The sequence below is a fragment of the Festucalex cinctus genome, chromosome 17, assembly GCF_051991245.1.
Source record: "Festucalex cinctus isolate MCC-2025b chromosome 17, RoL_Fcin_1.0, whole genome shotgun sequence".
Taxonomy (NCBI): Eukaryota; Metazoa; Chordata; class Actinopteri; order Syngnathiformes; family Syngnathidae; genus Festucalex; species Festucalex cinctus.
In genome coordinates this window covers 7,537,122-7,559,826 of record NC_135427.1, presented here as the reverse complement: position 1 = coordinate 7,559,826, position 22,705 = coordinate 7,537,122, and the positions used below count along the sequence as shown (strand labels likewise).

The 22,705-nt window shown below is 38.4% G+C and overlaps 2 protein-coding genes and 1 long non-coding RNA gene across 5 annotated transcripts; 2 read left to right on the top strand and 1 right to left on the bottom strand.

Annotated features, from left to right (window-relative positions):
- The first annotated feature begins 6 nt into the window (after nt 1-6).
- Nucleotides 7-1,044, top strand: LOC144005617 (uncharacterized). The gene is made up of 2 exons (XR_013279626.1): nt 7-280; nt 790-1,044. It is a non-coding gene; the product is annotated as an uncharacterized LOC144005617 (long non-coding RNA).
- Nucleotides 601-10,699, bottom strand: LOC144005613 (WD repeat domain phosphoinositide-interacting protein 1-like). Its single transcript, XM_077503961.1, has 12 exons — nt 10,285-10,699; nt 9,055-9,137; nt 7,519-7,688; nt 7,303-7,399; nt 6,121-6,218; nt 5,952-6,044; nt 5,822-5,892; nt 5,306-5,413; nt 4,236-4,400; nt 4,067-4,174; nt 3,083-3,222; nt 601-2,996 (listed from the first exon to the last, which is right to left on the bottom strand). The coding sequence occupies exons 1-12, from the start codon at nt 10,362-10,364 to the stop codon at nt 2,884-2,886; spliced, it is 1,326 nt and encodes a 441-aa protein (XP_077360087.1). The 5' UTR covers nt 10,365-10,699; the 3' UTR covers nt 601-2,883.
- prkar1ab (protein kinase, cAMP-dependent, regulatory, type I, alpha (tissue specific extinguisher 1) b) lies at nt 4,339-22,463 on the top strand. 3 transcript variants are annotated; one of them, XM_077503964.1, is made up of 16 exons: nt 4,339-5,427; nt 5,851-5,994; nt 6,114-6,222; nt 7,385-7,487; nt 7,559-7,728; nt 11,685-11,947; nt 15,270-15,473; nt 17,173-17,343; nt 17,434-17,525; nt 17,637-17,698; nt 17,772-17,818; nt 18,758-18,916; nt 19,001-19,061; nt 19,143-19,264; nt 19,342-19,423; nt 22,000-22,463. In XM_077503964.1, exons 7-16 carry the CDS (start codon nt 15,300-15,302, stop codon nt 22,170-22,172), a joined length of 1,143 nt encoding a protein of 380 aa, XP_077360090.1. In that variant the 5' UTR covers nt 4,339-5,427; nt 5,851-5,994; nt 6,114-6,222; nt 7,385-7,487; nt 7,559-7,728; nt 11,685-11,947; nt 15,270-15,299; the 3' UTR covers nt 22,173-22,463. The 3 variants fall into 3 exon arrangements, with proteins under 3 accessions (XP_077360090.1, XP_077360088.1, XP_077360089.1); XM_077503962.1 differs by having other exon boundaries at nt 4,357-5,427; nt 7,385-7,489; nt 15,265-15,473; XM_077503963.1 differs by lacking the exon at nt 4,339-5,427 and having other exon boundaries at nt 5,689-5,994; nt 15,265-15,473.
- Nucleotides 22,464-22,705: the final 242 nt, after the last annotated feature.

Genomic DNA, 22,705 nt, shown 5'->3' with positions numbered 1-22,705 from the left:
TTTTGTTTTTGTTTTCTTTTAATGCTTAGTTTTAGTTTATAGTTTAAGTATGTTTTCTTTATGTGTACTACTTGTGCACAATAGTTAATAAACACCATGGTAAAATAAAAAAAATTAACACATTTCTTACCTAGTGTTGAATTTTGGCTTGAGTGTTCTTTAACTAAAATAACCTTGGTGGGGGCCGATGTAATATTTGGCAGGTACAATGTCCAGATGGGTCACAGAGGTGTGCAAACAAGCAAACAGACAAGAGTAAAGAAGAGTGGGCGGTTAACAGGTCAGAGAGAGATCAATATTGCAAAAAGAAAGTCATTGCTCAGCAATTGTTGGGCATTTACAATTCAAAAAACAAAACAAAACACTTTTTCTCTTAATATTTTTAAGCAGTCATTATGACTTGACAGTGTGATTGATTGACACCTCAAATCACTGATTAGTTTTTTTTCCACAGTCAAACAATTATATTTGTCATCTACTATTACGTCATGATTTGAACAAATACGACAAAATGGGAGTTTTTTTTTTAATTATAAACTCCCATCTCCTTTACATCTCAGACATAACACGATAGCCAAATAATACTCAAGGTGAATTGAATCGATTCTGAATCAGCTTTATTGATTCTTCATTGTCAGTATGCAACAGCTCAATGTAGTGTAAGGTGTCCTAACAGCACCACCTTTTGGCAAAATTACACGTATCATACTACTCAGAAAAAGTTAAGGGATATTATTGGTCTTACCGTTAAGTTTCAGGATGAACCTAAAAATGTTTTCTTTTTTTTAGAATCGAGTCTTCATCGCTGTTCACATTTCGACATCATGAGACCAAGACAACATTAAATTGTGTTTTAGGCTCATCCTGAATTTCCACCCAAAAGCCAAATACCTCTACGTTTTTGTGAGAAGTATGTGTTATATAAACATTGTACACAAAGTAAAAAAAAATAAAATCTTCAAGATATAATAGGTACGCATGGTCAGTTTGCGTTCATGTGTTAATACCTTTTCCTCTAGTAAAAATAACCATATTGAAATTCAAGGCTTGTCGCTTCACATTTAACCGTTCACATGTCCTCATTTTACACTCGTGAGTATACAAGTTGAATTCGTAAAACAGCTGCGTCCTCATGTCACGCACTTAAAAGTGCATGTTTTTAAATGCTCTTATTTGGAGGCGATGGCAACTAAAACTGTGAGGCTTTTGTTAATTTAAAAATACAAAATACCCCTTACGGTAGATGCGAAGCTAAAACAAACAAAAAAACATCCGGACTCTTGCATACTTCAACTGCAACAGTACACTCTTTGCAAGCAGCCTTTTGCGTAGAAATATAAAAAAAACAAAGACATATTATTTTAACCGCCGATAAGATTTTTGCACACTTCCTTTGGTTTGTTTTCAGCAGGATCACTGTACACAAAAGCTACTTTATTTTATTTTTTTTTATTTTTTATTTTTTTGTGCTATTGGGTGTAGCTTGGGCCTGCTAATGAGCATTGGCCGAGAGGGGTACAGTATGTACTTTACAGCATGCATGCCTACTGTATGGGATTAGAGGTTTCCCGCTTGGAAACATTGAGATAGTTTAATCATAAAAAAAAAAAAAAAATACTCTCAAGTAATATGTGTTTAGCATATTGAATACAAAAATCTTTATCCTCATAAAAGTATAACTTTTTTCATAAACATGTTTTTACTATAAATTATTGATATTATTCAATTAAATCTTATAATTTTGTTACTCTTCATTTTTTAATCTCATCAAATGAATTTTATTCTCTCTAAAAAAAAATTTTTTTTTTCAGGAATGTATAACACGTATTTTATCATTTAAAAGTTACATTTTTATTCTCTTTAAATTTGTGTTTTATTTTTAATTGTATTCTCTGAATATTTCAACTTTATTGTCATAAAATCATCCTTGACTCTTGTGACGTCACAATTTTATCGTCATAAAATCTCAGTATAATTACATTTTCAGGAATGTATAACACTTAATTTTATAATTTAAAGTTACATTTTTATTCTCTTAAAAAATGTATTGTATTCTCTTAATATTTCAACTTTATTGTCATAAAATCAATCCTTGACTCTTGTAACGTCACAATTTTATTCTCATAAAATCCCAATGTAATTCTTTTATTTATTCTCTCAAAATTATGAATTTATTCTCTTTAACATAAAATAAAAAATTCTCCTGGATGTATGAGTTTTATTTAGCATAAAATTACAATATTATTCTCTTTAAATGCTGACTATTCTCATGGTCAAAGATTTTCTCCCATAAAATTACGTTATCTTAAATTGCGTTATTTTTCTCATAAAACTTTGTGTATTTCTACTACTACGAGTACTACTTTTTTCTTTCCTCTCTTTTTCAGTGTGGTCCTAAGTCGCATACATAAGCAGAGCAACACACAAGGTCTGCTTTCGGGAATGTTGACCTAGCCAGAAGGTCATCGCTTCTTGTATGTTTTGATCGCTTATCACAAAACAGAACGTGCTCAGAAGCAGGTTAAGTCTACAACAGCTGAAAAGTAAACCCCTGCCTAGCCTAGCCTGCGTTTTGGCTCCCGTCACGATGAAGCAATGTCACTCATAAATTCTAACACTGTATTTTTCCGTGAAATAAGGTAGACTTTGTCAAAGAAAAAGAACATGAGATTTTTCCTATTGAGTAAAAATGTCCACTCATTGTTAATGTGTTACATAGATCCAGAAACACCAGGATGGAACTTTCTGGCAGTTTAGTCCCCTCGACCTGCAGGGGTTATGTGCGGAAGGAGGCGGCTGGTTTTCATTTTTTTGTTGTTGTTTCCCCATTTTCTGCATCCAACAGTGAGGAATCAGTGGTGAGCGGGGCTTAACCTAGTTAACCTAGTTACTGACTGGTGGAAATTCATTTTCGTCATCCAGACACACGGGGCCTTCAGCGAACTCGTGCTCTGGGATGACATCCCCCTTCTGGGCTCCCGCGTCCTCCGAGTATCCTGGAAATCGAAGAGAAGACTTTGTTGATTGAGGTCAGGGCTTCCCGCCAAGCATTCTGAAAACTTTCATTTCCCAGATAAGTCACCCAAGAGTGTGGTGGAGGAGGGCGGGCTGGAAGGAAGAGCAACGGTGGCTGCGTAGGATTGGCCGGCTGGTTGGTTGGAGACCTCTGCTGGTGCTTCCTCTTCCTTCTGTTCCACATGCTCCTCGCTGTCATCAAACAACCTGGCGGGTGGTAACAAGTATCGTATATTTTAAATCACCGTTTCATAACCTTTCCTGATCCAAGGCTGAAAAATATCACTTTTAATCAATTTTCAAATGTTAACTCATTCATTCCCCTCCACGAGTTAACTCGGGTATTTAATATGTGCGGCTCACCCCCATCCACGAATTATCCCGTGTTTTTCTTTCTTTTTCTTTTTTTTTTATGCACTGGGCGTAGGAGAACCTCATGCAAGTCCCCAGCAAGTATTGAGCTGAAAAAAATCATTGTAATGAGGTGTAGTTGCCAGCAGATGGCCACAGTAGCTTTGATCAGAGGAGGGCCAGCATGTAGGGAGAGTGGAAGAAGCCCACAGTGGACAAGGAAGTAGGTGGAACATTAGCTTAGCTTAGCTTAGTTTAGCAATTTGTTAAGACATGGGAAGCCACCGGGCGATCGCGCGTCTGTTTGACTTTCCTGTTCGCCAGATGACACTTCCTGGGCAAACTGCATCTTTTCACAAAACCCTCAAATTCTCCATTATTTTTGGTGAAACTTTCCTCTATTCTACTGCTGATTACTCTGGAATGACAAATGCTAGAGAGAAAATTTTTTTTTTCTGATGAAAGATGAGGGTTTAAGTTTTCTTGTAAAGGGTCCCATGTTTATATACCAATAGAACACAATATTCTATAGGCCGTCAAAAATGGGTTAAAATCTTGTAAAAAGGCAGCACTGAGGGGATGGCAGCGCTGCCATATGGCTGGCATTCAAAACGTCTGCCATCTAGTGGAAGAGAATGTAACTGCCTGTCATAAAAAGCCGTTTTCCTCAGCGATTCGTGCTCGTTTACTGAAGACACACCTGTGTTTTTGGACCAGCATACATTCGCCTCCATCTTGTGGATCGACATTATAGATGTAAAGATGCCCGTCGGAAGAGGCCACCAGGAGGCGAGGCAGCTTCTGAATCCTGCCATACAAAATATTATTATTATTTTATGAATATTTATATTGTAGTGATTTAGTCTTACGTAGCCAGCGCGCAGATGTTCTTCAGGCCGAACATGTTGAGTCGCACGGTGGCGAAGGCTCGGTCCTGGTGCATCATGTCGGACACCTGAGCTGGCAGGTAGGTGCTGGCGGCTGTGAACATTTTGCCTACGTAGGCAGACCATGTGGGAGACTCCTCCTCCTGACTAGAAAGTTGGAATTTGAAAATAGGAGATACTAGCATCGAGCGCCGTGCAATGTCACTTTGAAAAGGAGTAGAAAACCTCGTGCTCGTGTTTTGATGTGATTTGGCAACTCAGTTTATTCTATTTGATTTTTTTTTTCAATCCTCCATTAAATCACTGTCTTGTACTCAGGACAATGCAAGTAGTCTTTTGCCACCATTTTGTGGAATTTATAGACAACTCTTTGACTGCCAAAAACATTTAATAACGTTTAGTAAAATCACGATGTATGCCGCCATAAACGTTAAGTGACGTCAACTATTTTTATTTTATTATTATTATATATATTTTTTTAAATATATCAGTGGTCAGTGCAACGTCCAAGTGCAGTGCAGCCGGGTCAATGAGTTGTGAAATCAAAAAACACCGACTAACTATGGCCAGCAGATGGCAGCGGTAGCTGCTCGGGCCCTAACTAGAGCTGCGAATTACAATGAAACGACGCATTCTGATGAAATCGAACGTTTTCAAGGCTGACGCGAATGATCAAAGCCTTTGTAACATTAAACATATTTTGACGGAGAGTCACTAAACAAAAAATATTAGTTTCAAAGTCACTGTTGTGGAGAAAATGTATCTTTTCAATTTTCGCTCAATGTCACTCAAATGACCTATTTTCAAATGGTGATTACTAAAGAACAGAATAAGGTAGAAACTGTTTTTTATAATGAAAGAATAGAATGTGATATTTCATGTGGTTTGCTCCGAAAAATCTGTTAAAATGCTCGAAATCCGCTGGCATTGGGGGTTGTTTTTTTAATAACGCGTGGCAGTAAAAGAGTTAAGGGTCGTGCCAATTACACGTGGTATAGTCAAAATATAACCAAAATGCAATATTCTCTATATTTTTGTTTTGTTTTTGTTACCTGGGGCTGTGCTGTTCCAGTTTGAAGATGTGAACCGTCTCAGTGTTGCTGGAGGCACAAAGGAACTGGGCATCGGCGCTGAAGGACAGCGAGCTAATGCTAACATATCTGAGAACGAAAAGGTGAAATTATTACACTTTAAAAGAAAGTCAACCCCAACATTTTCATTTCAGTATGTTCTGTTCAGCCCTACGAGTCTAAACACGATATTCTGGTTACTTTGTTTGTTTGTTCATGTACTAATACCTTTACAAAGTAATTTTTCTACTTGCTGTCGACTGATGATGACATCACCTGTGCGGAGGAAGTAGGTAACGACCAGTCATGGCTCACCTGTTTTCTGGGTTTGGTCAGTAAACTGAGCCATGATTGGTCATTGGTCACAATTTCTCTTCATAACATTATGTGGCCCTTGCGTCCTTCTGATTTTCTGTATGTGGCCCTCAAATGAAAACGTTTGGACACCCCTGTGCTATTTTGCCAGATTATATTGCGCGATACAATATGATCGCAAACCTTTTCATCCCTCGCCGGAACTCAAACAGCCTCTCTCCTTCGGGAATGCTGAACACCCTGATGACGGTGCCCTGCGGAGGAAGACGCACGTCGTCGGGCCAAGCTGGTGGAAAGCTGAAGTGGAACTCACCTTCTCTGAAGCGCTAGCGAGTTTGGTGCCCGAGGCGTTGAAGGTGAGCGCCGCCAGCGGACTGGCGTGGGCCTGGATCAGCGTCACGGTGCTCTAAACGGAAGGCAATCGATCGTGTTATCCACTGTGATGTTGCTTTTTTTTACTATTCTGTTGTGTGAGGCCTGACCAGGTTGTTTGCATCGTACACTGTGATCTCGCCAATGGTGGCGCTGCCAGGGTATGCCAAGAAAGAGTTGCCGTGGTTGACGGACAGGGCGCAGAGACCTGGGTGAGATCTTGTTGCATTATTTAGCTGTTCCTTCCAAGAATTACATTAAATTCAATTAAAATGTTTTTTTTTTTTTTATTATTTCATTTTTATTTATCTCATTCAAGAACTGCTAAGTTTATTTATTGTAAATAATCATTTAAAAATATTAGTAAAATATTTTGATTTCTCATTTTTATTTAGTTTTCATTAATTTATTTCATTGATTACCTATTTAGTTTATAAGTATGTAGTATAAATAATATAATAAATATAAATGTTACAATAATAATTTATAAAATAATAAATATTATAAAAAAATACTACTAATATTTGTTGCATTAAATTGGCCATTTTTTTCCCCAGGGAATTGTTTTATTAAATGTACTTTTGATATTCATTATTTTGATTAGATTTTCTAACTAATTAATCGCACAAATTTCGGTAATTAATGGCGATTAATTTAGTGTTCATTAATTTAACTCATTTTTTAACTATAAGAATCAAATAAAGTGTTTTTAAGAATAATACTACTAAGATTTGATGCCAATAATTTAGTTGTTTGGTTATTATATTTTTTCTAATTGCTTTAGCTCATTAGATCACTGGTTAGTTGATATGTTGTAAATAATAACACAAAATAACAACAAAAATACTCCCTTAGTAAAATGAAAAAAGCATTGTAGCCATTTTTTCATTCATTTTATCTCATTAAAAACTGTTAATGATTTATTGTAACTCATTTAATACAAATATTTTACTATTTTAGATACAATTTTACAAATACATTAAACAATTTGCATTCATTTTCTTAGAACAATTGGTGCATTCATTAAAATTGCATTCATTACAAATAACATTTTAAAATAAGAATTAATTATTTTATAAAGCATTTGACATATTTTTCATACACTACTCGTCATGGATGCCCTTCCAAAAATATTAATGATTACCTAATATACCACAGCCTATGATCCCAAAACACTCTAATATCGTTTCAAGCTCATTTTACGGCAATTACTACTACTTTCCTATTAGCTAGAGCTTTGCAGCCATCTTAGCACATTAAAGAAAGAGCGCAAATCTACAATATGTGCTTACCTGACGGATTAGTGGGGGTGTTGAGCAGGGTCTTGAGGAGTTTCATATCTTTGATATTATGGATGTAAATGGATTCCTCCAGGCACACCACCAGTCGCTTGACGGGGGGGGGGACAGACGAACGCGCTCGATGACTCACAGAAACCGACAACTACCAACTATAAATGGCGAATTTCCCGACCAAAGTGTGAATACTGCCGTCGCCCATCATCTCACCTGCCGGTTGAGCCTGACGGAGAGGATGTTGTTGGTGTAGCTGTAGTTGCAGATCTCGGTACCTTTCTTAAAGTGGTAGACGTTCATCCGCCGCGGCACGGACTGGCTCACCACCACCACCAGGCTGCTGGAGAACAGCCGCTCCACGATGCACACGTCGGGACACTCCACTGGGTGAGAGGAAAAACTTGGATTATAACGTACTGCAAGGTATGTAGAAAAAATTATATCGACTATTTACATAAATAAAGACATGATATTGTTAGTGAGTTTAAAACAAATGACCCTTAACCTTTAGAACAACATACAGGGCATGAGTGCACACTAAAAAAAATCTTGTCTGTTTGTTGTTTTTGTTATCCATTTGGCACCATCTGGTGGAGTCTTAGTGTTGTCTTCTCTGATGTCCGTTTTTGTTGACGGTCCTTAAATGCACCTCGTGTACCGTGAAACACAAAAGTAGTTCTGCTTTCCCCCGATGCAGCTAGCTGCTAGCTAACTTGCCGTTACAATCATCACTTAAAAAAATAAAAATACAAATCTGACAGGTTGATAAAATGTAAATCTAAAACAATTTTAATCTCAGGGTATTATTTATTTAAATTTTCAATTAACTTTAAAAAAGATGCTGCTGACCCTGGGAAACTTCTGAACCTTTTGTTTTTGTTTGACACTGAAATAAAATACAATAAATAATGTGTGACATTTTTTGGGGCAATTTGATAGACATATTTTGGACATTTTCTGTCTCTCTTGTTCCCTTTTTGAAGTTTTTTGGCTATTTTTTTTTACTTTTTTTTTCTGCCTTTTTTATATCGATTTTATGACATTTTGGGCAATTTTGTGGACATTTTATGGTAATTTTTGGAATGTTTTCTTTTGTTTTGGGAAATTTTATGGAACTTTTTTTCTGCCTTTTTTTTCATACATTTTCTAAATTTTTTGCAATTTTGTGGACATTTTAAGGTAATTTTTGGAATGTTTTCTTTTGTTTTTGAAACATATTATACGAGTTACTTTTTAAATATTTTTTCTATACAATTTTTATTATTCAATTGTATGGCATTTCTGGCAATGTTTTGGACAATCTATGGTCATTTTTTTCCCCTGCCTTTCCTCATCCTTTTTGGACATTTTAAGGTCACTTTTTGGACATTTTCACAAACTTATTGTATGTAAATACCAAACAATGACATAGCACATATTTGTTTTCCCATGCGTGATGTCACGTCAGTTTGAGCTAGTGTCTTATTTAGGCTAGTACAAGTATGCTAGTCCTAATACTAGTAGTGTTTGTATCATAATTGAAATACTAAATGCATTTGTTTATGTGACATGGGTTCACAATTGTGTACATGCTAGCTGCATGGCTTTTGTGTTTTATGATCATCTCCATTTTAATTGCTGTTCTGCGCTAACAGAAGGAGTTTCAAATACAGTATACAGCGATTTGTTTTCATGACAACTCTAAAATTTCTTGACCCCAAATTTTTTCAGCAACAGTGTGTATTATATGCACGAGAGGCATTTTCTCACCTCCCTCGTGGATGCAGTCCAGTTTGTCCACGGCGGTGACTGAGAAGAGACGGTAGCCAGTCTTGGTGCCCACCGACAGGGAACTAAACACACACACACACACAAAAGGATGTCAAAAGTTGCAAGTTTAAAGTTCATGTCCATGAATGGAAAAGCAGAGCAGACGCATCATTTTTTGGTTCACCCTCACTCACGACTTTGTTCCCAGATATGATGGATGGTGTGTGATTCATTCATGTGTCAGACAGAAAATTGGAGCCGTGACACAGCACTGCGGTACCATCTGTACCTCCGAAAATATGACTTTTGTTCATATCAGATGGCGAGAAGAACATGATGGCAAAGTCCACCTGCTTCTTTTTACAAACAGTGCTAGTAAGACATTTATTTCAGAGGAACACCCGAAACCTTATGAAGAGGTACTTGAACTTTAGACATGAGGTGATTGTTACAATTACTCAAAAGCACACAAAAATAATCTTTAAAAAAAAAAGAAGCATGTATTACGAACCTCTTTTATGCATTAGCATTTTATTTAATTATCTCATTTTTTACTTTGCAGGTTGATCTAAGCATTTTTTTTGTTATTGTATTTTATAGTTCTCGCACTACAAATTATTGTTGCATATTTTTTAAACAAAAAATAAATCACATATGCTACCACTTTTACAGTAAACACATACTAAACTACTTTATTTTTGTCACTTTTAGTGACATTCAATATTTCACTTAGTGTGTTATTACTTGGATTGATTCAGCAAAACTAGTAAAAAAAAAAAAAACTCGTGATGAGCTAATGCCTTTTCACACTGCACTTAGCAATGTACAGCGCCATATGACGAGCCTATTTATTGTGTATGTCGCCATGAAAAAAACAACAACCTCCCAGTTATTTATTGTAGACTGCTACACAAGCACTTCCAAATATGGACAAGATTATTCCTGTAAATGTTGATTAGTTGTTGTTTTTTTTAAGATGATTTACTTATTAGATAATCACCAAGGATTTGAAGGGCTGAGCTAATTTAGGAAAAACACTTTTTTGTTGATGATGTACCCCATGACTAGATTTGGCTTTGGCCCCCAACTTGAGTAAGTACGTAAATGATCAATATTGGCAGGAAAATAAAGGGCCCCAAACTCTAGGGCCCCATGGAGGCATTAATACAACACAGGTGTGTCAAGGAGCTTGCGTTCGTGCAGGGCAAGGAAGGCCCTCAGGTTGCTTACGTGGTGTCCTGGTTAAACGAGGCACAGATGAAGCCTCGGAGCATCTCGGGGCCGCCGTCCCCTTCGTCCTGGGAATCCATCCGAGCCGCCAGTTTTCCCCCGTCCTCTCGCTGGCCGCGCTCAGAGGCCTCGGGCTCGGCTCGATCCACACCGGGGGTCCCCCCGCTTTCCCCTCCTCCAAACGCCACGCTCACAGTCCTCGGGGAGAGGAATGTCCGGACTAGCCCCGGATGGTACGCATGCAAGCACCGGCAGCGAACGACCCCCCGATCGTTTTAAACTGTGGATGAGATAAACGATACCGATGGTGTCGTTTCGCCGTGACAAACAACGACGGTACGGTTTATATGAATATTAACTTCCAGCCTCCATACAGCAAAACAATAACAACTGATGGGAGGAAGCGTCACTTAAAGATCAGTTCCGATTGGCTGGAAGAATCACATAAGACCCGCCCTCTGTGTTGTCGCACGGATATTTGTTTAACGCGTGTCTGTGATTCGTCAAAGTAACTGTCAGTCGGTTAAGTTTACGTAGCAATCCGCTGATTGGTCAACGACCCGCTCGATGGACTGTTTGGGTGATTCGATTGGCTAAAAGTCTTATCAATCTGTTTGCTGTGCTTTTGATCGCCTGTCAACACAGTATGTCACAAGATTCAAACGAAATGCAAATAAGACGTCAAACAAGCACATTATCATCTCAAACTTTAAAGGGGAGCGTTCAAAACGCCCCCCCTCCTCCTCCAACCACTAAAAATAACGTAGTGTTGGTGTCCGTGTGCTTTTAAATACTGTAGATAAAATGTGTCGAGGCTCTTTGTTGTAATGTAATATACACCAGTGATTCCCAACCTTTATTGAGCAAAACTACATACAATATTCTACATCAGAAAAATGTCACAATACTGAGAATTTAATTGATGACATCATCTGCAATCCAGTGCTTTTCACTATAGATTGCAGGCATAAATTAGATAAACAAATATACATTCCCTGTAGTAAATACTTTTCAGACTAAAGGAAGTAAAATTTAATTTCATACTTCGAGGGCCAGAACACTGGTGATGTCAGCATTTTTCTGTCCTCTGATTGGTTGAACAAAGTAAAATTGTTACAGTTAAGACTGAGTAGCAGTGAAAATATATATCTACGATGCGCACACATACTGCGCAGGTATGATGTATTTAATTTTTTTATTATTATTATTTTGTGAATGCAACTACTGTGGCTAAATGCATGATGCTCGTCCTCACTCGTTGACACGCAACCCCCAAAAATATGGTAATATGTTTCATGCTCAGTTAATGCATTACCAAATAAAATACTTTAATTATTTTAGCTGCCCCGCCTTGACTTATAATTATGTAGCTTTTTTTTTTCCTTTTCTTTTTTTTTCAGTTCGCCGCTCTCCTTGACGTCATTAGCCTGGACGCGGCTCCTTTAAGGTTGCCATGGGTTACGGGCTCACATGTCAGAACGAGGAGAATTGACGTCAGTGAAGGCCGTTGATTGGCTCTCGGCCGTATCCGGTGGGGCAGCGGTCCAGGGCTCGGGAAAAAAAAGATCGAAGAGAGCGCAAGCTTCTAACCGTCACAGCTTTGACAAATACCACCCCGTCCCGAGTCACTGTCGAAGGGCTCGGTTGGATTTGACTACATCTTGTGAGTATTCCTCTTTCCCTACGCCGACGCGCGGCATGACCTCTGCATAGGTGAAATTTGTTTTCTCTTGTCTCGCGTTTGTTTATGATGGAACCCAAGATGGCGTCAACGCAAGAGGGCTTTGCCTTTGCACGGAGCTAGCAAGCTATACATCAAAACCTTCAACGCTCTTGTAACGCGGAATTTACACATGGCGGATTAAGTAAAACAATTCGAACGACGGTGTTTTTAGTGTCTAATATAGGAAATGTGATGATCACCAAGTGGTCAAGCTTTGCTTCCAAGCACTCCCCTGACCTAAACGTCATTGCATACTGCACACAATGTGCACTTCAAAAGATTCATATTACAGTATTTATTTCTAGCTGCGGTGTTTTTATTCTGCATATTCAAGTGCAGCTCTTTTTTTTTATTTTTATTTTTTAGCAAGGTCATTTTGCATCGTAATTCGGCTAGAATTTTCACGTAAAACGCCTGGATTTTATATATTCTCAAAATAAGAAATAGAAGACTAAGCAAATATATTAGAATTATTGTCACTGAACAGTTATTAAAGCGTGTGATGATAAATAGTGTCTCAACTTAGGTAATTCCATTTGTTTAAACATGTTTGAAAAAGTATATATTATATAGTGGATCACACACAAAGTGGAATACTTAAAAGCGTTTGTTTTTTTGATGATTAAAGACACGCACAAAAAAATTATAATACAAAGTTTGAATAGAAACCATTAACACAGTTGAGGTGTTATTGTAGCCCAAGTTGTTTTGATATTGACCTTAAGATTGTCTGTCTGCGTTTTGTGTTTTCTGTTTCCTCACCTTTCACTTTGACGATACTGTCCAAGTAAACCAGGTATTGGTCATTTTGGCTTTGTGGACAGGTGCTAAATCCTGCTAGAAAGTAAAATCACTGTCGCTAAAGCTCAACGGCAGTGTGAAAAATAAAGTGCTCAAACATTTTCTGGTCGGCAGCTGCGTTGACTGTGGACTTGATAAAAGACAATGGACCCACACCAGTAAATAACACGGCTCCCCAAACCGTTACTGAAAGTGGAAACTTCACACTGGACTTGAAAGGACCTTGACTTTTGTGCTTCTCCATTTTTTAATTTTATTTTATTTTTTTGCCATACTCTAGGACAGGGGTGGCAAACTGTGGCCCTCGAGGGCCGTAGTCCTGCAGGTTTTATAGATTTCCCTACTCGAAGTGCAGCTGATTCCAATTAACAAGCTCGTTATCAGGCTTCTGCAGAGCTTGCTGATGAGCCGATCATGAACCAGCTGTGTTGAAGAAGGGAAATATCCAAAACCTGCAGGACTGCGGCCCTCCATTACCGGATCTCGCCAGCCCTGCTCTACGACCTTGATTAGCATATGAAATACAAAATTGACTTTCATCTGAAAAGAGGACTTGTGACCAATGGGCGACAGAGCGGAGCCTAAAATGTTGAACTTTGTCATGATGTTCTAATTTTGAGAAATATTGGATTTTTTTTTCTTTCATAATCACCAAAATTGAAACAAAAACTTAAAAAAAAAAAGACAAATAGACTAAAGAATTAATGAAGCATTTGTGCATCATGATTTCATGTTTTAATTCAGTGGATTGTGTAACCTACTTTTTGTATGAACATCCTGGCCACCAGGGGCACTATAATGCCAACATGAATAAATACACAAAGAAGACTGTTACAATGAAGTGCCTCTGTAAGCTGCAGTAATATTTGTTTAATCGTTTTTCACAGAGGATAAAAATATGTCTTTTAAATACTGTTTTATATATTGTGCTTTTGTACATAACAACAATGCATATAAACCACCTACAATCTCTAATAACAATATTGAGGTGCTCACTTGCTAATGCAATCACACATTGATCGCTTCACAAGCAAATTAGCTTCCCCTTCATCTGACAATTAGCATAAATTTTAAACATAGAAGGCCAAAACATCCCTAATGAAAATTAAATTGCACTAATAAACTAGCCACTAGAGGGTGCTAAAATTGCACAAATGGAAATCAACCTGACTTTTTTTTTTAACAGATGTGTTCCTTTTAAATATTGTGAACATGACGACGACGATATTGTGGCAGTTTTAATATCACGATATTGCACTTATTGTGACATCCCTAGTTCCTGCGCTGCACAGTACGGCTTCGAACTACTGCAACATATCCATCCATTTTCTTGGCCGCTTATTCCTCACAAGGGTCGCGGGGGGTGCTGGCGCCTATCTCAGCTGGCTCTGGGCAGTAGGCGGGGGACACCCTGGACTGGTTGCCAACCAATCGCAGGGCACACAGAGACGAACAACCATCCACACTCACACGCACACCTAGGGACAATTCGGAGCGCCCAATTAACCTGCCATGCATGTCTTTGGAATGTGGGAGGAGACCGGAGTACCCGGAGAAGACCCACTCAGGCACGGGGAGAACATGCAAACTCCACCCAGGAAGGTCCGAGCCTGGACTCGAACCGGAGACCTCAGAACTGGGAAGCGGACGTGCTAACCACTGGACTTACTGCAACATAATGCTATTTAATTTTTTAGCTTGTCTATGACATTTTGTATAACATATTAGCATTAAGGTAGAGGGCCCTTCGTAAATCTCTCAATTTTTGTGTCGTAGTTCAGTCAAGGCTAAAAAAAAAAATTAGCTGAGTCGGGTCATTCATTAGACAAGGTACCATTATTTTTGTCTGATAAGAGACTGCTTATTTATTTGCGATATAAACTGAACTTCAATGACACACATGCGTGATAGTTTTGCAGGCACAGGATGGATGTGGTTTTACGAGCACTTGCATTTTGTAAGCGTCACTTTAGAGGCTTTTCCTGTTTGATAAAGGCCAAGCCAGCCTTTTGGTTGATCGTGTTTAGCGGCCGATCATATGATCATGAGAAGTGGTTTCCCGTTCATATGGAACTGTAAACGAGATTCCTGTCACGCTTTTTTGGTTTGAGGCTTAATTTAAAGTAGAATAAGTTGTTGTGCATCCCACACTTTCATAGTCAGCCTTTGTGGTATCAAAGTTGACTCGAGGAGATGAAAAATGTTGCGGTCTGAAAACAGACATCATATGACCGTCTCCGGGCCTGCCACTGAACAATACCAAACGTCTCTTCTTCGCCTTCTCGCTCCGGTTCTATTTCTCTCACGCTCTTGTTATTTTTGTCCATTTTGTCACACGGAAGCTGAAAGCCGCACGTACGCATTTATAACCTCTCCTGGCATTGAGAAGATCTTCTCATCATCTGCTTTTTTTTTCTTGTTGTTTTCTTTCCCACTTCCTGCTGGCTCTCTCAAAGGTTAGAGGTCATAGAGCAAGGTTGCGGTTGTCGTCATGGCTTCTGGAAGCACGAGCAGCGAGGAGGAGCGCAGCCTGAGGGAGTGCGAGCAGTACGTGCAGAAACACAACATCCAGCAGCTGCTGAAGGACTGCATTGTCCAGCTGTGCACCTCCAGGCCCGACCGGCCCATGGCCTTCCTCAGGGAGTACTTTGAGAGGCTTGAGAAGGTGCGTGAATGCGTGCGTGCCCTTTTGAATGCTGGCAGCGTGTACTTACTCCCACTTGCAATCAGTTTTCAGTGTTCCTGGTTAGTTGTGAACAAAGCCACATCGCCAGTTACAATTCGCAGTTCAATATTCTCTCCAGTTGAGAGGATCATCAATAGGGATACCAATATTCAGCATTTTGACCAGCATCGGCCATTTTGAATAATCATATGCCAGATAATATATATATTTAAAATTATTATTATTTTATTATTATTATTATTATATTATTTAACTCATTCACTCGCCGCCATTTTCACAGAAGCAATCCCGTTCGCTCCCGGCTGTTTTACTGAATTTTGACTGATTTTGCAAGGTCCACAGAATATTGTGTTCTATTGCTATAAAAGCATGGAACCTATCAAAAGAAAGTTTAAAGTCTCTTCTTTAATCAGGAAAAAAAAAATAAAAGTTTCGATCTGTTTCCGTTTTGCAGCAATTAGCATTCGAAGAGAGCTAAGTTTCATCAGTTTTCACAAATCTATTTAAAATTGTAAGTAATTTAGCTTTTTTTCTAGATGGCCCTGGTTGCTCTCCTTTGCTCTGCTGCCACCTGCTGGCCGTTTGTGTAATAACTACCATTGCTGCAACCGTTCTTTGCAGTTGAGAGGCTGCATCAAAGCCTTCTGTATACTCTAGCATAAAAAAAAACGTATAAATACGTCTTTGGGACACTTAGAAAATAAAAAAAACATATTTATACGTTATTAGGAGCAAATGAGTTAAGATAATGCTGGCCCTGCACTTTCTGTTTTTGTTTGAAATTAAAACTAAAATAAGTAAAATTTTAATACAGTACTTCAGATATTTTAAAATTTTGGAAAACTTCATTTACTCTAGAAAACAATGTGAAGATATGTACTTGAGTTTTTATTTAACTTTTGAACACATGCTATTGCCCCAAAGATTTTTCAATTAAGATTTTTTTTTTTTTAACTCAAATATTTAGCGAACCCTAAAAATGAGGGATGTCCCATTCATGTGATTGGAAACAAAGTCCCGATCACGTCATTTTCAGCTGATCGGTATCGGGAGAAAATGATAGTTTTCATTTTTGGCAATTTTGTTTTTACTATTAATATTATTTTAGGGGCTACAAAGCAACAAGATATATTGCCAAACAAAACGTTTTATTTATTTTTATTTGTTATTTTGTGCACTTCTGATGGCATCACCCAAGATTATTGGGAGGGTTTTGTTCCAATTAAAAAAAAAAAAAAAAATTGGAAGCACTTTTTTCCCCCTCAATACTTTGCCGAGAAAACGTGGAACCTACCAAAAGAAAGATTAGGCTCTTCTTTCATCAGGAAAAAAAAATATTTGTATCTATTTCTGTTTTGTAGCAATTATCATTAGAGATGGGGAAAGAGCTTTTTGCAACATGGCCCTGGTTGATCTCTTATACTCTGCTGCCACCTACTGGCCATTTTTGTAATAACTACCATTGCTTCAAGTGTCAGTACAGAGGCTGCATCAAAGCCTTCTGTAGGCTCTAGCATTAAAAAAACAAACAAACAAAAAACGTATAAATACGTCATTGGGAGCATGGTAATATTTAAAATGGAACGGATTTATACGTTTTTGGGAGTAAATGAGTTAGTCACCACAAACAAATTTGAAGAAGCCACTCTTGCGTCTTGCGTCCCTCCCTCCCTACCAGGAGGAGGCCAAGCAGATCCAGAACCAGCAGAAGGCCAGCAGCTCGCGCTCCGACTCCCGCGACGAGGAGGTGTCCCCGCCCATGAACCCCGTGGTGAAAGGTCGCAGGCGGCGGGGAGCCTTCAGCGCCGAGGTTTACACGGAGGAGGATGCCGCCTCCTACGTCAGAAAGGTACGCAACAAACGCTTGCACGTTCACCGACGTGCTTTGCCTGAAGCGGTTCCTTCGGTCCGTAGTGACGCGCGCGCGTTGTTCGTTCAGGTCATTCCGAAGGACTACAAGACAATGGCGGCCTTAGCCAAAGCGATTGAAAAGAATGTGCTCTTCTCTCACCTGGACGACAATGAGAGGAGGTACCTGACTTAATATAAAAGTGTTGCTTAAAAGTTTGCTTTTTTATTTTTATTTTTATTTATTTATTTTTTTAATTCGCAATTTAAGAGTCAACAAACATTTCTTTGCAGTGACATATTCGACGCCATGTTTCCTGTCACCTACATTGCCGGGGAGACCGTTATTTTGCAGGGTAGGATTGTTTGCACAAAATGATTTGATTTTGATTTGACCTTTTAGGAGTGTTAATTAGTTTCTCTCCGCAGGTGATGAGGGTGACAATTTCTACGTTATTGACCAAGGCGAGATGGACGTGAGTATTTTCTGGTTTGATTTCTGAAAATTGTCAATATTAGTAATCGAGCAAATGGGAAGTGCTCTGCTGACTCGAGTGATAATTTTGTTCTGATGAACATATTTTGACACTTTTTTTTTTTTTTTTTTTTTTTTTTTTTTCAGTTGAAAATGAAATGCGAACAGAAATAGAAGGCATTCATTGTGCAGCTGTAAAATTAATCTCAGGCAATTATGCACCTTTTTTTTTTAATAGTGCCATCACTATCGAATATTTTTAGAATTGATTAATCGACTAATTGGATTCATTTGAATTCTGTAATGTACAGTATTGTAATTTTGTTGATATGCTAAAATCAGAGGATTTGGCCAATTTTACATAAAAAAAAAAAAATTGCTCCAAACTAGGGGTGCACCGATCGATTGGCCGGCCGATTTATCGGCCCCCGATTTCCTTAATTTTGGAAGATCGGTGATCGGCCGATCTTTCCGCCGATCTGATCTCATTCCATAGAGGTCTGAAAAAGTCAGCCACTGTCCCCTTTCTGCTGAGATGACTAATATGATTTTCATTTTTATTTGAGAGAACTACATGTGCAGTTAAAAAAAATCGGTATTGGCAAAAATCAGGATCGGCAAGTCTGACTTTTTAAAAGATCGGCGGTCGGACGGAAAATTGTAATTGGTGCATCCCTGCTCCAAACGATTACTCGATTATTAAAATAGTTTTCGATTAATTTGGCAATTGATTACTTGCCGATTAATCGATTAATTTTGACTGCTCCAAGGTGAAAACTGGTTGACTAAAATTGCTCTTTATTCGGTCTAATAAAATTAGTTTAAAACTAAAACCCAATCACATGACTAAATTATTTCAATAAATTTCAGTCCAAAGACTATAAAACTACATTTAAATTGTCAAAATGAACACTGCTGCCGACTTAATATTTTGGTCCAGGTGTACGTGAACAACGAATGGGTGACCAGCATCGGCGAAGGCGGCAGCTTCGGAGAGCTGGCGCTGATTTACGGCACCCCGAGGGCCGCCACCGTCAGAGCCAAGACCAACGTCAAGCTGTGGGGCATCGACAGAGACAGCTACAGGAGAATACTCATGGTGGGGACTGGAGACGCCTTGGGACGAATTTGGCACGCTTGCTAAGAATATGCGCTAAAGTTTGCGTTTTGTTTTTCAATGTAGGGAAGCACTTTGAGGAAGAGGAAGATGTACGAGGAATTCCTCAGGAAAGTTTCAATTTTAGGTAGGTTTTCTCTTCTATAGACTAACAACAACAAAGCTTAGCCTTATAAACGTAATGCGTCATGGCGGCGTGCTCCATCAGAGTCCCTGGACAAGTGGGAGCGCCTGACCGTCGCCGACGCCCTGGAGCCGGTCCAGTTTGAGGACGGCCAGAAGATCGTGGTGCAGGGAGAACCCGGAGATGAGTTCTTCATCATTTTGGAGGTGAATGCGAGACACCTCGCAAGGCATCAGCGAGCTCCGCATCAGATGGAATTGAAAGTGTTTGTGCAATTTTTCAGGGTTCCGCCGCCGTTTTGCAGCGGCGCTCGGAGAACGAGGAGTTTGTCGAAGTGGGAAGATTAGGACCATCCGACTATTTTGGTAAAGAAACATTTTTTTTTTTTGTAGCTATTACTAGTTGCAACTCTCAATTCCTTTTTTGGCTAAGTGTTCATATTTTAAATAATTACATATATTATATATTATATTATATTATATTATAATATTTTATATTAATATTTATATGACTAATATTACAGCCACTTGGTGAGTCAGTTGTGAAACTTTTTTTTTTTTTTTGCATTATACTGCTGTAGGTCTGCTTGATTATGGAGAAAATAATCACGATTAATTTGGAAATAATTGAAATCATAATTAGGACAATTTAAAAAAAATTTTTTTTTGGTACAAAACAAGAAAATGTTTAAATATGTAAAAATAAATATATATATATATATATATATATATATATATTATGATTAATTTGGAAATAATTAAAAATCATAATTATGACAATCATTTGGTTTTTTTTTGGACAAAGCAAGAAAATGTTTGATTATGTAAAAAATATGAAGAAAATACTTATCACGATTAATTTGGTCATAATTGAAATCATAATTAGCACAATCATTTGGGTTTTTTTTTTTTTTTTTGGGTACAAAACAAGAAAATGTTTAAATATGTTAAAAAAAAAAAAAAAAAAAAAAAAGAGAAAATATTGATCACGATTAATTTGGAAATAATTGAAATCATAATTGGGACAATCATTTGTTTTTGTTTTTGTTTTTTGGTACTAAACAAGAAAATGTTTAAATATGTAAAAAAAAATATGAAGAAAATATTAATCCTGATTAATTTGGTAATAACTGAAATCATGATTAGGATAATAATTTGTTTTTGGTACAAAACAACAAAATGTTTAACATGTAAAAAAAAAATTAAGACAATTTTTTTTGAAACAGTATAGTTATGCAAGATCATTTTGGGCCATACAAGATTTATTAAGTTAGTCAATTTAAAATAAAAAAGGTTCAAATATATAAATTTCAACAACTCAAAAGTAATATATATATTTTTTTCATGATTATACCAATATTGTAATTGTGAAGTGTAATAATTGAAATTATATTGAATTTTGATTAATTGCACAGCCCTATAGTGCCCCCCTGTGGCCAAGGTGCGCACAACAGAGGGAGTACTGCAAAACCAATTACAATTTTTTTTATAAACGACATTATAAAAAAAAATCCATTTGTTGTTATAGAATAAAATGCCATGTTTTTTTGTTTGTTTTTTTTTTATTAATTTTGTCTCTGATTTTAAATTGATAACTTATTATTTTTCACTGCATTTTGCCACTCAACTGAATGACATCACATTTGCCCAGTGCTCAAGCAACAACCAATCACAGCTCACCAGTTTTCTGAGTTTGGTCATGTGACATCCACAAGCTGAGGCGTGATTGAATGTTACCCGAGCATGCGATGTTATTTTTATCAAATTAATGATCGACAAAATATGAACCGTTCCGGGTGTCTGGGTCGGCTCGCTGACCGGTGTCCGCTCGGGTGGCTTGGGGGTGGCCTTGGTGCTGCCGCGGCCTGGGGATTCCGGGGGGGGGGGGGGGGGGGTGCTCGCTTTGCTGGACCGCGGTTGACGGCTTCTCTCTTTGGTGGTGGTCCTTATGCATGCCAGATCCGTCGCACCAGCATCTACTGAAACTCAACAGAAGTACCCTCTCCCTCCCACAGCCCCTTGAATCAGTTGGTGCTGGTGTCTGTGGTTCTCACTTTTCTTTATCTATCCTTCCCTCCTTCCTCTCTTTAGTTTTTCCTCTGGTCACTTGAGATCTTAATTTATTAGAAGTATGAGGTTTCTGGGGTTGGCATAAGACTCCGGTTTTGTAACCACGCAGGAGGGGTCTTGTTGGTGCTGGACTTCACTTTGATGGATTGGATGTACTGGCTTCTATTGATCTCACTCTGCCTTATCGATCCTTCCCTCCTTCCTCTCTTTAGTTTTTCCTCTGGGCTCTTGAGATCTCGCTAAATTTGCTGGAATTTAGAGGCTTCCGGGGTTGGCGTAAGACTTTGATTTTGTAATCATGGGGAAGGCAGGAAGTGTTTGGTCGGTGCTGGATGTCACTTTGATTTACCTTTCTTTTCTCTTTATTTCTTTTTTTTCTGACCTTTTCTCTGGTCTCCTGACCATTTAAATCTCACGACTCTGGCAAGATTCTGAAGTACCTGGTTAAGGCGAAGGGTAATGGGTTATTTATAAGGTTTTAGGTGAATGAATGAGTATAAATTTATACGTATTTGCACGCACGCACACGCACGCACGCAAACGCACGCAAACGCACACACGCAAACGCACGCACGCACGCAAACGCACGCACGCAAACGCACGCACACATACACACACACAAAAAAAAAAAAAAAAAAAAAAAAAAAAAAAAGGAAAAGAGCAATGATGACAAGACGTTGAATCGGTAAGACTACCGAATGAACAATTCTGAGCTCTTCAAAAAAAAGAGAAAAAAAAAAAAAGAAAAAAAAAAAAAAAAAAAAAAAAAAAAAAAAAAAAAAAAAAAAAAAAAAAATATGAACCGTTTTCCTGCCGAAAATGGCGAAATGAAGTCCAAATGATCGCTGACGTTGATTGTGCCCTTGGCGCAGGTGAGATCGCCCTGCTGATGAACCGCCCCCGCGCCGCCACGGTGGTCGCCCGCGGCCCCCTGAAGTGCGTCAAGCTGGACCGGCCTCGCTTCGAGCGCGTCCTGGGCCCGTGTTCGGACATCCTCAAACGCAACATCCAGCAGTACAACAGCTTCGTCTCGCTGTCGGTCTGAAGGGGCTCCCCTCGTTTGGCCCCGCCCCCTTCTCTCTCTCTTTTGCTCCTTTTTCGACCAACAGGTCCACCAATTTGCTTTCCGCCACTTCCTCCCTCTTCTTTTCTTTCGTGGTCGCCACCCCACCCCCCCAACCCGGAGGTGACTTTTTAGCCGTTCACCAGCGCTTGTACCAGCTGCTGTAAACGTTACCGTGTAGGCACAGTCGCATCACGCTAACCTTCAGATATCCGCTTTGTTTTTCGAAGAGCGCAAAGACAGGGCAATCAACAACCTCACGTGAATTATTAAAAATATATATATATATATATATTTTTTTTTTTTTTTTTTTTTTTTTTTTTTTTTTTTTTTTTTTTTTTTTTTTTTTTTTGAGTTTTAGTGTGCAGCTTCCAGGCTAGTGGCAAATTTTTAAGTTACAAGATGAGATGAAATGTTACTTATAAATTGGAGCATTAAATACAATTTTTTTTTTTTCTTCTCAAACCTTTATTGTCCTAATCGGTAGGAACACCTCTACAAGAACTCCCTTGAAG